This window comes from Sylvia atricapilla, chromosome Z (assembly GCF_009819655.1).
Source record: "Sylvia atricapilla isolate bSylAtr1 chromosome Z, bSylAtr1.pri, whole genome shotgun sequence".
Taxonomy (NCBI): domain Eukaryota; kingdom Metazoa; phylum Chordata; class Aves; order Passeriformes; family Sylviidae; genus Sylvia; species Sylvia atricapilla.
In genome coordinates, this window is record NC_089174.1 from 37,255,858 (window position 1) to 37,273,911 (window position 18,054).

At 45.6% G+C, this 18,054-nt stretch overlaps 1 protein-coding gene across 2 annotated transcripts in view; it reads right to left on the minus strand.

Moving 5' to 3' along the window:
- Positions 1–17,712, minus strand: part of PTCH1 (patched 1) — a 30,471-nt gene extending 12,759 nt beyond the window's left edge. For both annotated transcript variants that reach the window (XM_066338828.1, XM_066338829.1), the window contains exons 1-2: positions 16,721–17,712; positions 14,996–15,188 (exon numbers count right to left, since the gene is read on the minus strand). In XM_066338828.1, coding sequence (XP_066194925.1) covers positions 14,996–15,188; positions 16,721–16,921 — 394 coding nt within the window. In that variant the 5' untranslated portion in view covers positions 16,922–17,712. The remainder of the gene's footprint in view (positions 1–14,995; positions 15,189–16,720) is intronic.
- Positions 17,713–18,054: the final 342 nt, after the last annotated feature.

Genomic DNA, 18,054 nt, shown 5'->3' on the forward strand with positions numbered 1-18,054 from the left:
AAAAAAAAAAAAAAAGTATGTCCAACAACAAAGCACCTCAAAAGGCTGCTTTCTATCTCTCAAGCCACCATATGATACAAGTTAAGTTATTCCTTACACATGCTGGGGATGACTCCAGTGTTGTTGTTACAAATTTTGTTAATGCTGACATGCCTAGAAGAGCAAAAATAAAAACACACATCAAAGTTGCCTTTTAATTCTGTCACAGTATGATTAGGTTTAGAGCTGTGACAAGGACACAAAGCTGTCTGCATACACAGGAAGACAGCCCAACAACAGCTGCCACTGTAGTGGGGAAAACCTTCCCTGCAATTTTGGGAGTTAAAACCTTTTCTTTCTAAAAATCAGCTAAAAGCCAGTTTTACATGTATACATCTGTATTGCCTATAGGCAAAAAAAATATTCTTTCTGATTGGGTAAAACAGATAAATTGCTAAAGAAAATGAGACATTTTGATTTCTTGCTTGGTGTCCATCCAGGTTGAAAAAGCAAGAAAAAAACTGCGAACCAAAATGAACAAATTAAACATTATCAACTTAAGGAAAAAAAGCAAAACCAACATGAAACCAGCTTTGAAACATACAACATTGTACCAAAGTGGTATATGCAATTCAAACTTTTCAATTAAACATAAAATGCAGTGCCTGCTACTGAGCTGTGACACATGTCCTTGGTAACAGGATATGAGCTGTTCACCTCTGGGTCACCGTTCCTAATCCAGCCAGGAACAATAGTGACCACAAGTTGTTTACCATTTGACAGCTGTTTGCTAACTTGTATGAAATGAGTTGGTGGTCTCAGTCCATTTTCTATGGGGCAGGTGTCCACATTACAGAATTGTGACAGCACTGTCACAACGGGCATCCTTCTTGACCAACCCAAAAAAGAAACTGAGGAATGAATGGGCAAGGAGAGGAAACTATCCTTCCTTCCAAAGACCTGGTCCCTTCAAGCCACAACAAAACCACCACTTTCAGTGGAGAACCCCTATCAGTGAATTTTGTGACCCAAGTAGCAAAGGAGTAGTAGCAAAAGTGTCTTAGACTCTGCTTTTCCCAGATATCAAGGAGACTGCCTTCAACAGCTAATACAGATTATTGCAATTCTCCCAACAGTTTATGGTCACATAACATTACATACCCCATGAGGAGCAAGCTGAATTTTTATTCTTCACTAATTTAAGATAAAACCCGAGCACACTTCATAAGAGACAAAAATCCTCAATTTTACATAAAGTGGAAGGGTTTAGAGGAGTTCTGCTGAGAAGGGTATGTAAGGGGCTTCAAGGTCTAAAGCTAAGGATTTCAAAACAGCTGAATATAATTTCTTTAAGTTACTTTAGGTTGAATAAGAGCTTCTGCTGAGTAATATGTTACAAACAATTTGCTGTGCTGCTCCACAGCAGTCAGCTTTCCTCTAGGCCAAACTTTGCATTTAACCTCTCAGTGCCCTTTCCTCAAATATGTAATTGTTTTCCTGTGTGGTTAAAAGCAGCATTTTTAGGTCTTTTCATCTGTACTCCTGGGATAGCACAAATTTCATCTGTACATGGAGTAGCACAAAATTTGAATGTAATTTTTTTTTAAAGAACAGCAAACAGCAGCACAAACAGATGCAAACAGCATCCAGAAGCTTTCAGAGAATATAATTTCCTAAATAGCACTTTTAGGAGATGGCAAAACTAACGTTAAAAAATGAAAGGAATGTTACAACACAGGGTACAGCTCCTTTCAAGTATTCCCTACCAGCTGCTGGCTGTACCATCTGTTGTTGCCTAAGCAGCTTCCTTCTGAATGGCTTTGCACTGAAGCAGAACTGCTCTCACTGTTGGACACAATCAGGTCAGGTCAGCGCTACCCCCAGCACCGAACCTGCTGCCTGTCACAGCTCCCCCCATCTCGACATTTCTTACTGGCCACCAGCTCCCGAGGCTGCGCTGCATCTGTCAGGAGGCCCATTTTTCACCGCTAGCCCGCTATTCACACCGAGCGGGACAGAGCACGTCCCACTTTGTGCGGGATGCACTCAGAGGGTCCTGTCAGACGCCGAGCGTGCCACCATATGGCCAGGTTTACGCTGAAGCGGGAAAGGTCGGGGAAAAAAGCCAAACAAAGGGCCAAGCACGCCCTTCAGCGCAGCTTTCATTTTCTGCTTTGGGCCACTGTGACCATGCCGGTGGTTTTTCCACTAGGGAGCCCATCGCGGGGGTCGGCGCTCCCTCTGGCCGGGAGGAGGCCGAGCGGGCCCGGCAGCCCCGCGGGGCACACGGCGGGGTGGCAGCTGGAGCCCCGCCAGCAGCCGGCCCCGCCAGCCCCAGCGCTGCGGAGAGCCGCCGGCCCGGGGCGCCGCGCACAAAAGGCCCCGAGGCGCTGCTGCGCTCCCAACGCCGCTCCTTCCCGCGGCATCTGCGCAGGGAAACACACTTCGCTGGGAGCCACTTTCACGATTTTGTTGCGAGCGGGATTAGCTGGATTAGGGGCCGATTCATAAGGACCCCCTGCGGCTGTGAGGAAGTTTCATCACAAGGTCAGTGTGGTGTGAACTATATTCTGTCAACACCACCACTCCTTATGGCCGGCTACAAAAAATACAAAGGGGGGCGGGGGGAGGAAATTGCAAGTGAAATCTATGAATGAACAGTTTACAGCAACAAAAAGATTTACGGATTTCCCCCTCAAATGCTTAAAAAGATGTGTACCCTTCTATGCTGCCTTCCTCTAAAACAGGAAACCTGTATTAGTAATTTTCAATTTATAAAGAATTTAGTGGTTTAGGAGGTGGGAGGAACCTGGGGAATAAGTGTAGCAACCCACACACAAAACCACAGAGGAACTTCTGGCACTTAGTCTAAAACCAGTCATGCAGGTCCAAGATTGTTGCACTGTTGAGATTTTATTACATTTAACGCTGTCACCTTCAAGACTATTTAATTCCTACCCCCTTAAGTGGAGTAAGTAAGAAGAGACATTTAAAAAAACAGGGCTGGATTGGAGAAAGGAGAAGGTGAATTAAAGGGTTTTTTTGTTTGTTTTTGCTCTTTAAAGCATAATTATCCACCTCGTACTTCCACCACCTCCCCCCCAGCAAGATTCCCCTCATCTCATCGTAATGACATCACTCAAAGACTGCAACACTTTTATAGCTAGCATGATGCAAAATAAAATCTATAATGAAAGAGTGGGACTTTTGTGTTGCATGTGTAGTTTTGGGGGAATTGGCGGGGGGGGGGGGGGGGAGGCGGGAGGGGGGAGTGGGCTTAAGAGAAGTCCCTCTTGCACAGAACCAGGCTGTTCAATCAAAGCCTTATCTGTTATATTTCTGTCTTTCTCTTCTGTTTAGCGCATTCACCGACAAGAGAAAAGGGGCTAAAGCAATGGAGGCTTTGACCTGCAGCTGTAACACAATACTTTCGCACAGCCCTGTCGACCCCTGACATAAATTTTACACCGCAGCTGGCATTTACACACTTAACATTACCATATGTATAGCCTACTCTGTGCTAATTATGCTAATCACCTGTCTAACTCTCTGCTGCGAAAAATGGTTGTATTTAGCAGTCCACTGCCTACCAATACAGCTTACTGTGTGGCTGAAATGTACATTCAGACGGCTCTGAATGGCAAGATTTTTCCACGTTGCTGGCTTCATTCAGACCGCAGAAAAATTTATTCAAGTCAACTGGTTTCGGTCCGCAACAAAAAAGTTACGAGAAAAAAGTGAGTGTGTTCCTGCCCTAACATTCTAAGTCTGCTTGCAAGCAAAATGATAAATCAATTGGTGTGGGAAACAAAAAGGGAGAAAGATTTCTTTTGCAAGCCATGTGAAACTGTAGCCTATTAAAAAAAAAAAAAAAAAAAAAAAAAAAAAAAAAAAAAAGGACAGAAAAAAAGAAAAAGGTCATCCTATTTCCCCAAATCACTAGAAGGAGCAGTTTAATAGATATTTACACCTGCTCACAATTCTCTCAAGTTGCTACCTTTTATCTACAGTTGGAAGTCATACTAAACATGTTTTAGGTTTTGTTTCTTGATTTTAATAACTTCTATTAGAATATTGCATTTTCTATAATCTACTGCTTAAACAGCATCAGCGTCTAAACAGCTAGGGCTTCTCTTCTCTTCTGGCTAGGGGAACCCTTTGAAAAGTCAGTGAAGACTGGTGTAAATGAAATCAGAATGAAGCCCATGTTGAGAGGCAAATAAGAAAAATGTCCAGGAAATAGTCACCAGAAGAACTAGTGTAATAAAGTTTCTTCTCTAGGTTACATTACAGAAAAGGTAACTTAGAAAGAAAAGGAAAAAAAAAAAAACAAAACAAAAAAAACAAACAAACAAAAAAAAACCCCAAGTTGTAAAGAAAAAGGGCATTTTTAATGCTTAGTGTCAGTAGGAAGGGAGATGTTTAATTGAGTCCCTAAAGCTCATCCTTCTGCGTACCACACTGAGAAGACTACACCAAGATCTTAGCATTAGGATTACATTCCTGTAGCTATTTAAATACAGGTTATCACACAAGTAAGCTCCTATAATCCCCTTCTCCTCTGCACACACCCAAGGAAGCTATGGCAGTTCACAGATTGGTCAGATAACCAAAATGGAAATCTGATTATGGCATCACCCTTGGCAATTTCCTTTCGGGTTAGATTTGTGGAATCTTTTTTCAACTAGTTTCAAATGTTATGAAATAGTATGTTCGTACACAAAATAGAAAAATGTGCAAATAAACCTTCTATATCCACTACTGCATCTGAATAAGATAAGCACACTAGAAGGTAAATCATAATTAATATACAGCCAATGGATTTAATTAAAAACATGGACAGCTCAGCAATGTTTATGCTCAGAAGATCCACTAACATACCCAGTCACAGCATGAGGACAAGAAGATCCCCATGTCTGTGCCTCCCTAATTTCCCATCCTTTGTCCACTCTGCTTCCATGTGCATGAGATTGCTGCTCACAATAAGGTAAAGTAACACGTTTTGCCTGTCAGCAATAGCCTTTATTTTAATATTTTACTCATTACACTGTCTGCTTGACTACATTATAGACCCTCAGCCAAGACACATCTTGCTTTCTAGCATCTCAGTTTCAGTTCTCTGCTAGTCCCAAGCACTAATTTATCTGTGTTCTTTCAGCTCCAAAACACTGGTTGTGCAGCCAAAACCAGAAATAACACTACAACTACTGTTTATTTCAGAGCATGTGGACTTTCCCCTGTCCTGCCTTTTTTTTTTTCTTTTTTTTTTTTTTTTGGACTGGAGCTGGACCACCCTGCTCTCATGGCACAGAACACTATTTACATTGCAATACTTGACTGTGTAATACATCTGGCATTTTTGGGCAGAATTCCTGAGTAGGGGCCAGAAGCCCTTAAGCAATGATTTAACAGGGGAAAAAAATCATACAACTTGACTCAACAGTGCTCATTTCTAGTTTGCTGCACTTAACTTTTGATTACTGACTGAAAAGCAGAAATGCATCATACTGGTAAACAAGAGAAGACTGTTTCTTTTAATTTATCTCACTGTTAACAAAAGAAGACTGTATTACAGTCAAAGGACTGAGTTCCAGCTTCAGGTATACGGGTGTACGACACTGAACATGTGCTTACACATGAGCAAAATACAGATGTTTCAAATACACAATGATTACTTGTATATTTGAAGCTGGAACTAAGTTCAATACAATTCTCTAAAGAAGCAGCACCTTTGCAGAAAGAGTCAGATTATGTTTCTCTTCATTCCCTTACCTCTTGTATATTTTGCTCAAGCACTGAAATAACTAGAGTTTCCCAAAACTAACCTGAAGTTAAAGCCAAGACATTAATTCTAAAAACCAAAATTAAAATTTTCCATACATCAAAACATGTATATGGTCAGCAGTTTCCATAAAGAACTTTCTACCTCATAAAACTACTACTGCTGCCAAAATCAGTCTGTTTATGGTAACTGAGGTGATAGTAAATGAAAATAACAGAGCAAACCCAAGAACAAGTCAATTGAATTTACAGATATTAAACTAAGTTTACACAGTAAAAAAAGAAACGAGAAAAACATTTTATTTTTAAATTCTGAATTAAAACCTACTCCTTTCAATTCCATTCCATCTATTTTTACTGTACTGTACAATGAAAAACTACTCCAAGGAAAAAGTCACTCAATTAACAGCAAGAGTAAACATAATTTATTGTACATAGTATTCATCAGTCATATTTGACACAATCTGAGTGGATGATAAAATATCACAGATTATGCAAAACTGGAGTAAAATATTTTTCCATTCTCCTTAATTCACGAGCACAGAAATGAAGTGGCCGTTATAATATGGTATACATTCTCAGAACAGATATGACATTTTAAAGCACTGAGTTTTCTGTCATGAAGCACTGTCTTGGGAATCTGCCACTCCAGCAAAGCATCAACAGTAGAAAACTCTATGGTTTCTTAAGTGCCAATGAATGTTGCATGTCTCTATCTTTCTGAACTCTGATAGGTAAATACCTTCTTATTATAGAACTGTCATGCAAACCTTAAGATGTTTTACTGATTTCTCCAGGTTTTCCCAGGAAGAGTAACTCACAAACATAACTGGGGCAAGACTTCCTGCATACTACAAGGCTGCAGAGATCAGAGAAATTAAAAGAACCAAAGGCTGAAATACTGAAGAAAAGTAAGTCAAATACTGAAGATAAATAAGGAAGGCTGAGAAAATGCATATAACTGTATAGCATACACAAAGAAGAATGAACTTGATGAAATTCTACACTCCAGATCCTGCTGAACTCCAAAACAGAGCAGCTAGAGCCACATATATACACACCATCATCTGTAGACAGAAAAAGCACTGTGTAAAGGACTGAACTTTATTCTATATACAGAGGAAAACACCTGACAAGTAACAGCCCAGCAAGATCTATAATCAAAAGGCTGTTTTAACAGAAAAAAAGCTAGCTGTGGGGCAAAGAACTTTACATGCAAGGTTTTACCTGAGTACTTACAGGCTGAGGCAGGTTAAGTTAAAAAGATTATGCATAATAGTCCAAGAGTATGAAAATGAGAACATGTTCCATTAGACACCAAAAAGAAAGCAGTTGCAGACACATTAAAACCAGAATCCTAGTGGACACAGCTCCAATAGGTCATAGGGAGGTCAGTTTTGAAGGAAAAATCCAACTGAAATATAAACATGGCATTGTGGAAACCAGACAAATCTCCAATAGCTTTGTCCAGCCAGCACTAATCTAGGCATCAGCTGTGGTGCATAATCAAAACAAAGGGATCAGTCGGTTCATACATCTGGAAGCTGTCATACTTCGGAGCCTCCCAACAGTTATGTGTAAGTGCAACAGTCACTTGGATGCAGCAGCCTTTAAATTTCTTGAGTGGTCAAGAACTGTCACATGCATATACTACACCATATTATGACTTTCTGGGGAACCACCAAAAATATTATGTAATCACAGGGCTTGGGGAAAGGAAAAAAAAAAAAAAAAAAAAAAAAAAAAAAAAAAAAAAAAAAAAAAAAAAAAAAACCCACACATAAAAATGGACAGATTCAGGGTGAGCAGCTCAGATTTCCCTTAATGCATTCTATGCTGAAAGCAAGCTTGAGCACCCATGGCTTTTAGAGTTCATTCTTTTCTGAACCCACTGGCTGCTGATGAATAATGAGGAAGGAAGGCCAGTTCTCTACAAAAACAAGCAAATAAACATAAAACCAGGCCACTTAGCAGGCAGCAAGAGCTGGTAGTAAGTAGGCTCCAAAGGCTCCAATCCACTCACCACCACATCAACACAACTTCAGCAGCAGCCAGCCCTACAGCTGAGTTAGCTCTCTTGCTTACCTACACCTCCCTTGCTCCTGCTCAGCAACAGCAGCATGCGGAGCAACAACAAAGCAACGCTGCTTTCAACTATTCTGTTTCTCTCCAAGACTTCTGTACCAAAATCTGCAAGCTCTCCAGAACTACAGAAATGCCTTCAAACCATGCCCATAGGCAGCAAAATCCCCAGAGCACAAGATGACAAAGCTCAGAAGAGGAGGACAATGGCATAGCCAAGGCACCCCCCTATTTAAATACACATTCCATCAGAGAAAGAAACAGACCCTTCCAAAAAATGATCTGTAGGGCACATTCTGGCAGGGCATTGGCAGCACTGTTAAGTTTGGAAATAACAATGAAGATTAATTTTTTCCAGCCTTGATTAAATTGAATGCCTCTGAAGTCTGAAAGGCAGAAGAAACCATGCAACATTTTAGAGGGGTGCCAGTTCTACAGGAGGAACTTCTCTTTCCCTTCCCTGAAGAGGTTAACACATGGGCCTACTGTTAGTCTGCTCTGGCTCTGTACATGGATAAGGCTTGCTCACACTAAAGTTATCCCAAGTTCTGCCACCACATTCAGTGAATTAGGGATTTCACCCTCTACCTTTTTAATGACCAAAATGGTCACAGGCAATACATTCATTAAAACTCTTAGAGTTTTAAAAGAGGAATTTTATGTACTGAATTTGCTGGGATTTTTTTATGTACAAGCTTTTCATCAAGGAGCACCAACTCCAAGCAATGATGTGAATGTCTGCCAAGATGGAAGGACCTTAACAGAAGTCTCCAGTGATTTTGAATTTAATAGCAGGTTCTTGAAAGATGACAAATAAATATACATATCAACAAAACCTTTAAACATTTTTTCCTAACTATTTTCAATACACAGAAAGAGAGGGAGTTCAAATTCAAAGGAACATAACACACAGTGCCCAGATGTTTTTACCCAAAAATATAATGTAAATATTAGAATTTGATGTTCTTTTTCAAAACAGTAGCATGGACTAAAATACTTTAGCACTTTATCAGTAAACATTAAAATAAGCATGTTGGTCAGATCACCAACCTTCGGCTATCAAGCAGAAAAAAAGACATGTAATAAATAATCATACTGAAATCAGACAAAACAGTGGCTTGGAAATTTTCCAGATAAACACCTTCCAAGGAACCTTCAATATGCGTTGATGAATGCAACACAGTGTAAGACAGCATTCAAGAATAAGTAAGCTCTTGTGTCACCTGATTCACAGGAAATTAGTGAATTTGGTGATGTGATCAGAGACAACGTCTTGACTGCCCCAGAGCCTGCCAACACCCAGTGTCACGGACTGAAGAGCAGAGTAACTCGTGTCAACTATACATGCCAATGTGGTGATGCAGGAGCAAGCACATCTAAAACAGTACTTCCCTGCTGCTGTCCACAAATCCATATATTTGTGGGAGAAAGGAATTATACTTGACTGGGTCAAGTCCTGCTAACTGTACTCAAACCAAACATGTGCCTTCAGCCCACTCACATAAATTTGTCTCCTTGAAAAAACAAATTCACACAGATCTGTTCCGTTACGGTTCTTTTTTGTTTCTCCAAAGAATACTAGTGTAAAGTTAACTGGTGCCTTTAGGCAGAACTTAAGAACAACTTTTCTCTCCACCTGCACTTAATATTGCTGGGTTAAGAAAACTGAGAATCTAAGGAAATAATACTAGTTCCTGCATCACTCACATACTTTCCTCATTTTCACCTCATTCGTAAGTTGCATGGGTAGATTAACATATTTTAAGAAGGGTCAGCCATAAGTACAATAGAGCAACCTGATTTTGGTCCCTTAAGAGAGAAAAGAAATACTACTACCCATAGCTCAAATCTTGACTTACAAAGTATTTCTGTGCACACACTCAGTCCTCATTCACTTACAATTAGAACACAGTCACTTGGCTCCACATACCTGAACTGAACTGTGCAGCTTCTGAGGCATTCCCTGCAGGATGTTCCACTGATTTGTATCATCCACCCTCTTCCTTCAAATTGGCTTAAAGAAGGAGGTCTGCATGTTAGGGCTCGGTTCAAGCTCACAGAGCTTTGTGAAGAGGGCTACTTAAAAAGGGAATAATTTGACTGACCTTCAGCTAGTGCAAAAAGTGAAGAAAACAAAAAGGAAGGAAAGAACAGCATGATCTTTGACCACCTAAGGAAAAAAACTAATGAAAAAAGTGAGGAGAAAAAAAATCCCAAGACAATGGTAACATGAAATGGATTATCGCAACACAAGACTACACCATCTCTCCCATTATAAGCTGCCCCAATTAACACTATTTAAGGCATTGCAGTAGCCAAATTTCAAGCTTCGTTTAACATAACCTTCTCTGGAGCCACAAAACTACTTTTTTTTCAGGAGCAGAGGCCGCAGATGTGTGTTACATGTGTGACTGCTGTTGACACTGGGTCTTAAGACTATTAAGACTGCCTATTAAGAGTGGTAGCAAATAAACATAACCAGTAATGAGCATGATTTCTTTTCCATCCAGAGAACTCTATGGCTATGAATGGATGATTCTAAAAGCTCATGTGTCCAACAAAATTCGGTCACCAAAGAAATCAATGCAAGGCCTTTTTTTCTCTCTTTCTGTGTACAATGTATAAAGATTCTAAACAGTCTCCACAATTCCAAGAGGCGTGGACATCCACATATAGCAGTTCAACCAGAATAACAGAACTGCCATTAAAATGCCAGTCCAGAATTTCTCTGCCCTGGCAGATAACCCCTCTGCAGCAGCAAGGTATGCTGTTCATGTGCTGAGAATGTGTATGTCCCAGGCAAAGACAACTGAGAGCAAGTCTACAAGACAGCAATAGGGATAAAGCCACTGTGGGACACAGAGCAACAACTGAAATACTCTGAACAGCGGCCAGAAGATGACTATGTTTAAAAGAAACCCCAAAAAACAAAAAGCTACTCTACAACACTTAGTGCCAAAAAACAAACTGAGAGGAAAACCACTTTGTTATCAGAAGGCTCAGAGAAGGCCAAGAATGCTAGCATAAATTCTGAAGGAGGAAGACTGCTACAGGAAATCTGAAATAATGATGTTTTGAAGATTTATCTTAGAAAGTTTGCCTACCAGGTGAGCTTCTAAATTTATGTAAATATTTCAGCCATTAACAGCTGTAGGCTCTGACTACTAATCATTTAACTTGGAATGTGCATGGTCTTAAAACTCATTCCAAGTTCACTTCACTATTTGTTAATTAACTCTGTTATGGTTTTAAAGCAACCATTTACTTCCAGCAAACTTCAGTGCTGTATTATATTCCATGGTATTCAGCAACACACCATATCAAATTTGGCTCTTTAAGTAAATACCGCCAATTTTTTCAGCAGTAATAACTGTAAAAAAGTTTCAGCAGCAAATCAAAACTGTTACTTCAAGTGTATTTGAAGTAACCTATGAATCTACACAGCACATACAAGACAGTCCAGGGATCAGTCCTAGCCAGAATGGGGTTGTATAAGGCAGGTGCTGGTTGATGAATCTTAACTTCTTCTATGACTTAGTAGATGAGGGAAAGGCTTTGGATATTGTCTACCTAAACTTTAATATTGCCTTTAACACTGTTTCCTACAGCACTTTCCCAAAGATACTGGCTGCTCATGGTTTGGGTAGGTGCATTGTTTGCTGGGTTAAAAACTAGCTGGATGGCTGGGCCCAGAGTTACATCCAGTTGGTGGCCCATTACTAGAGGGGCTCCCCAGGGCACAGTGATAGGACAAGTCCTGTTTAATATGTTTATTAATTATTCAGATGAGGGGTTTAAGTGCCCCTCAGTCAGTTCCCAGATATCACCCAGCTGGGTGGGAGTGCTGAAACGCAGGAAAGCTCTGCAGAGGGATCTGGACAGGCTGGATCAATGGGTCAAGGCCAATTGTATGAGGTTCATACCATGTTCAGCAACATAAAGTGCCAGGTCTTGCCCTTGCGTCACAACAACTCCTTGCAGGACTGCAGACTAGGGGAAGAGTGGCTCAAAAGCTACCCCAGGAAAAGGACCTGGGGGTGCTGAGCATGAGCCAGCTGTGTCCAGGTGGCCAAGAACGCAAATGGCATCCTATCCAGCAATACTGTGGCCAGCAGGAACAGGGCAGTCACTGTACCCCTGTACTCAGCACTGGTGAGGACATGCCTCGAATGCTGTGTTCAGTTTTGGGCCCCTCGCTACAAGAAAGACACTGAGGGGCTGGAGTGTGTCCAGAGAAGTCCAATGGAGCACAAATCCTATGAGGAGTGGCTGAGGGTGCTGGGGTAATTTAGCCTGGAGAAGAGCACCGTTGGGATAACCTTATCCCTTTAGAAAGCTATCCAAATGGAGGATGTAGGCAACAAGTGACAGGATAAGAGGTAATGGTATCAAGCTGCTCCAAGGGAGGTTTAGATTGGAGAGTAAAAAAATTTCTTCACAGAAAGGACTGTTAAGCTTTGGAAAAGGCATCCCTGAATTATGATCCCTGGAGGTATTTAAAAGGTGCTTAGACATGACATTTAAGGACCTGGTTCAGTGGTGAACACAATGGCACTGGGTTAGCAGTTGGATTTGACGGTATTACAAATCTTTTCCAATCTAAACAATTCTGTGATTCTATCTGGCCAGTACTACCTAGTTCATCCAAACTCTTAGTAAACAAAAGGTAAAACGTGAAGTGAGACAGCTGTTTTAATTAACAGGACAATTCAGCCACTGTGTCTGTTCTAAGAAACCTTGATCTAAAAAGTCCCTTACTGTACCAACCTCCACGGAGTGTACTTTAAAGCTGCTAGGACCAGGTGCATGCAAGCACAGAACAAGTTCGGTGCTGCTTTGGACTTCTGCATAGAAAGAATGGCATTTTTCATGTTATCACTTCCTGTCTCTGTTCCATCTCAAACTCTCAATCCGTACTCCTGTTTGTAGTTTAGCAACAAAAATATGCAACTGGTATCTGTTTGGTTTAATTGTACAACACCCTGGTTGGTGAGCAGAACATTTACAGAGCCTCTACCAAGAAAGCACATTTTAGCAAGCTCTTTTCTGTGAATGGTCACGTAGTGCTAGAATGGGAAAACTAGAAATTCATTTAAACTTAATCCAGAATTTTTTATTTTATCTCAATCTGCTAGACTCTGATGGTTAATTTTGAAATGCAAGGGTTTCTAAACACAGAGTTTCAATTTCTTTTTAATTAAGAAACTAAACTAGATAGATGTGAAATTACAAAGGTTAACTCTGTCAAACTAGCTGCATTATGAATTTATCTTGGCCATAAAATCTCAGATCAATTTCCACTAGATTCTATACTAGGGACTTCCCCATGACAGTAATGACACGAAAAGAGGCCAATGCAGTAACTTAACCAAGCAACTACTTTGCAAATCCTGTTTCTTTTCCTTGAGAATTGCATCTTTACTGCCAGGCCAGTCAGTAAGGTATCATCAGTAAGTAGTTTCTTGGTATTACAAGGCTACAAAAAGCAGATGGCATTAATTGAATAGTATCACCATTCCAAGCAAGTGAACACCAGTAACACCAGGATAATAAATGTCAGCGGAGCATGTGGGATGGAGCTGCAATCACTTATTAATTTACCTAATACAAATAGCAAAGACAAAATACCTAAGAGCCAAAAATTACAAAAGAAACTTCTCCTCAACAACATCACAGTGAGTTTGGGAAGAAAATTAACAGTGAAGAAAAACAAGATTCAGTCATTTTCACTAGTATTTAAGTAGTGACCCCAGTGCAAACTCTGACTGCACATCTCTGCCACAGACGGGACCCACCAGTGTCTTGTTCTGTTTCTCAAGCAAAACTGATGGCAGCAGTTTTTGAGCTCCTGGACTACACAATCTGGACTAAAAAAGACCATTATTCTCCACAACAGAAAAACCCAACACTTACTAAATGAGCCGCGAATCCCATCTTAACCCCCATACGACTGTCATCTGCAAGGACAGACTCCCGACCCTACACGCTCTAATTCACTTCGGGCAGACAGACCATCTTCAGAACAGGCACCGACTTTGTTTGCACGCAGCACTAGCTTTTCCACACATACACGGACAGAGAGCTATTTAGTAACGATTACAGCCTCCCATATTAACTTTTATAAGTCAAATTCTGCTGCAAGGCTACTTTGACACAAACCTAGAGTAGTAATTGCTGCAGTCAAGGAACTGTTTTCCACGTCGACCAAGCAGCTAATGGGGCAACGTGATCCTTAATAAACAGTATTTCCCCCTCCAAGAAAAAACAAAACAAACAAAAAAACCCCCACAAGAAACCCAAAAAACCCCCAAAAAAACAAAAAAAAAAAAAAATAAAAAAAAAAAAACCAAACCAAAAAGAAATTTAAAAAAAAAAAAAAAGAGGGGGCGGGGGAACGAGGAAAATTAAAAAATAAGGAAAAAGACCCACCAAGAGCTACACCTAAAGCCCAAACCCGCGGCAGCTTGGAGCCATGCCTCTCAGCGCGGGGCGCCCCGCCCGACTGGCTGCCCCACTCCAGGCTCCGCTTCCCCTCAGCTGCCTTTCTTTCGTGGGTTCTTGGGTTGGGGAAGGGGGGGTGGGGGGGTGGGGGGTGGTGTGTGTTTGGTTTGGGGTTTTGTAGGGTTCTTTTCCTCGTTCTCTCACTCCCCTTTTCTATTTTCCTTTTTTTTAGCGGTGAGCCCCCGCGCTCCCCCCAGCTGAAAGCTGTCCAAGCCCAGGACCACACACAGGCTCCCGCCCCGCCGCGCCGCCCGCCCCTCCCCCGCCGCGGCCGCGCGCACTCCCAAAATGGCGGAGGGGACGCCTCCCGGCAGTGCGGCCGCTTCCCACCGCCGGCGGGGACGCGGAAACCCGTCGCCCGCGGCTCGCCCGCACTGCCAAACCGGGCAGAGGCGAGGGCACGGGTTGCTGGAGACGGGCTGTCCCGGCGGCCCTCCGCCGAGTGCACGGCCCGGCCGCCTCGGCCCCCCGCAGGCGGAGAAGTGGTACGCGCCGCCCGGGGCTGCGCGCCCCAGAGGCAGTGCCCGCCTCCCGCCCCCCGCGCCGGCGGCCGCTTCTGCCGGGCACGCCGAGCGGCCCCGCGCAGCTCTACCCGGCCGGCCAGGCGGGCAGGGATGGCAACAGAAAACAGGGGCTAGCCCCCTTGACTTACCTTCCACCCACAGCTCCTCCACGTTGGTCTCGAGATTAGCTGCCTTTAATCCTACAGCGAAAGCCCCAAATATCAGGAGGCCGACAACCAAAAACTTCCCGCAGTTTTTCTGAATGTAACAGCCCAGTTTAAACAACAGTCTCTGAAACTTTGCTCGAAGCCACAGCGGCGCTTTCCGTCCCGTCGCCTTCCCCTGCAAAGCAAGAAGAGGTCAGTAGTTGGGGGCTGCGGCAGCCGCCAGAAGTGGGGGGGAGCCCCCATCCCTCCCACGAGCGGGACAGCTCCTGTCCCTCGGGGCGCAGTCCCCGGAGGAAGGATGGAGCGCCGTCAACAGCTCAAACAGGCATCCTTCCAGCAGAGCCGTTTGCCCCGCGGCCCTGCCGAGCAGCCACCTTCGAGCACGCATACAGGACAAGATGTACCTGCTGGCGGCCATCCCTCCCCCAGACCAACAGACGGGTTTGGGGGTGACAACACTGAGTCGGCCCCCGGGCTCTCGCCTGTGCTGCCCACCACCATACTCTTCTCTTTCCCGAGGCATCGCCACCAGCTCAGGCTGGCTCAAAGCATTCACGCTAGCTGGACCTGTGGCTCCAGGGTAGAAGGATCTACTTCCGATGAACCTCAACAGCCACAAGAAAGAAAAGTCCCTTTTCCTGTTCTCTTTAGAACCCCAGAATGGTTGGTGAGAAGCGAGAGGATTGTGTGACAGATAGTGGGTAGCAGTGGCCGTTTCCCCCATTCCCAGCTCCTAGCAGGGGCTTGGTACTGAGGCAAGACCCACGTGGTGAACAGCACTCTAAGATCTGCAGTAATTCATTTCCATAGAGTTTAAAGACGCTGTGTGATCTGAATTAGGAAGTAGAGCAGCCATCTGTAAGTTACGACAATATTTGTGAACGGAAGAGGGCAGCCACATGGAATTTTTTTTCCTCCTCCTTTCCCTCTTCTTACAAAGCCTAGAAATCCGCTCTCTGAAGTGAAACCATCCCTGCAGCAATGCAGCTTTTGGAGATTGTTTACTTTGAACATTTTTTGGCCAGCGGAGACTGGCGGCCGGGGCCGTCCCCCCGCCCCGCCCGCGCCGGCACCTCCAGTCCTCCGCGGGGACCGGCGCGGCAGGGTTAAGGTGCCAATTTGTTTACGACCCTCGCTCCCCCTCCGACCGCCAGGCGAGGGAGAAATCCGCTGCCTTCTTTGCTGGGCAACCGCGTTCTCCGAGGGTAGTCGCCGTTTCGGCACTCGGCGGAAAACTTTACAAAAGCCCAACTTCTGCCAAGAAACCGGCCGGCCGGTTTCTCCCCTGTTCCGGCCGGGAGCGGGTGTTGCCGAGGTCGCAGGGAGCTACGAAAGGACAGAGAAGCAGAAAGGAAGCAGAGAGAGAGAGAGTTGGGGGGAGCGGGCCTGGGGCTAGCCATTGGGAGGCCGTGACCGAGCCGGGGCTATTTCGGGAAGTTTAGGAGGAGAACTGCTCGGCAGCACAGGCACGCACCAGGGCAGGCACAGGCGAGCAGAGAGGGAAGGAGGGCACTCTCTCCCGCACTGAAGAGTCACAGACGTCCCTCTCTTTTTCCCAGCATTTTATTGGTGGCCGTTTCGCTTCCATCTCCTCCTTCCACCCCCGCGAGAAAACACACCACCTCCCTTCTCCTCCCCCGCGGAAAAAGCAGCACTACCACTTACTAGCGTGTATCTCTGGAAAAAAGAGTGAGACATTGAATGCACCTTTGAAATCTGCTCCAAGGCGAAAGCTGCATCGCAGTAGCTTGGCCGCTGCAGATACTCCCGGTCGGGCGCCGCGGCGCGCCGATTCCCTCCAGTCCTTCGCCGCCTCCCGCCGCCGTTCCTCGCCGCCCGGCCGGGGTGGCCTCCGCCGCCCGCGCTGCTGCTGGTCTCCGGCTCCGACGCGTTACCGGCCGAGGCCATGTTGCCGCCGCCGGCGGGACGGGAGAGCTGCCGCTGGCGCTGCCGCGGCGGGGCCCGGGGCCCCGGGGGCGCGGCGGGGCCGCGGGGGACTGGCGGCGCTGCGGGCCGCGGGCTGATGCTGCTGCTGCTGCGGGGGCTGCTGCCGCCGCCGCCGCCGGGGCTGGGGCTGTTGCTGGGGCTGCTGCGGCGCGGCCGCCTCACGCGGGGCGCGGGGCGGCGGCTGCCGCCGCGGCCGCTCCGGCCGAGTCGCTCCCCGCGCCTCCCATTGCCACATCGCGCGCGGACCCCGAGCTGCAGGCGGCCGCTCCCCGCGCCCGGCGAGGGCGGGCGGACGGGCGGCCGCGACCCCCGGGATTCCCCGGCCGCCGCCGCGCTATCCTCTGCTCCCGTTGAAATCGCCTACTCCGGCCGGCCGCCGCTGCCTCCGGGAAGCCGCTGTCCGCGGCGGCGCTCAGCGACGGCGGCGGGGCGGCGGCGCGGCGGGCCGCGGCTGCTCCTGCTGCTGCTGGGCTGCCTCACCGCGCTGCACCATCCTTCTTCAGCGCCGGGGTGCTTCCCGCGGGCCGCGGGGCCGGCGGGGTTCCGCGGTTGGCCCCGCCGCGGCGGCGGGCGGGCGGCTGCCTGGCGCTCTCCCCCGGTGTGTGCGCGGCAGCACCGAGCTGCAGCCCCTCGGCTCCAGAGATGAGATGAAGAAGAAAAAAAGGACTCTCTCCATTTGGATAAAGAGGAGGAGGGGGGGAGGGTGGGGGGAGTATGAGTGGAGAGAGAGCGAGAGAGGGAGGAAAAAAAAAAAAAAAGGGGGCTGAGAGCCCGCCCCCGGGGCTGTCAGATGGCTTGGGTTTCTGCGAGGTGATTGGCTCGGGGAGGGCAGAAATTACTCAGCAAACATGACTATTATTAGCTGCTTAGCAACAGCTCACCAAAGTAGAGAGACCACCCAGGCCGGCAACCCTTGTGTGTGCATCTCCAGCTTCAGGGGGAGCCTTAAAGAGATCCAGTCTTCTTTGCATGCAATACTTCCATTAAAGAATGCCTTCTCCCCCTTTCTTCTTCGTTTTCTTTTCAACAGCGTTACACACACACACACACACACACACACACACACACACACCCGCACTTACCCCCCTTACCCG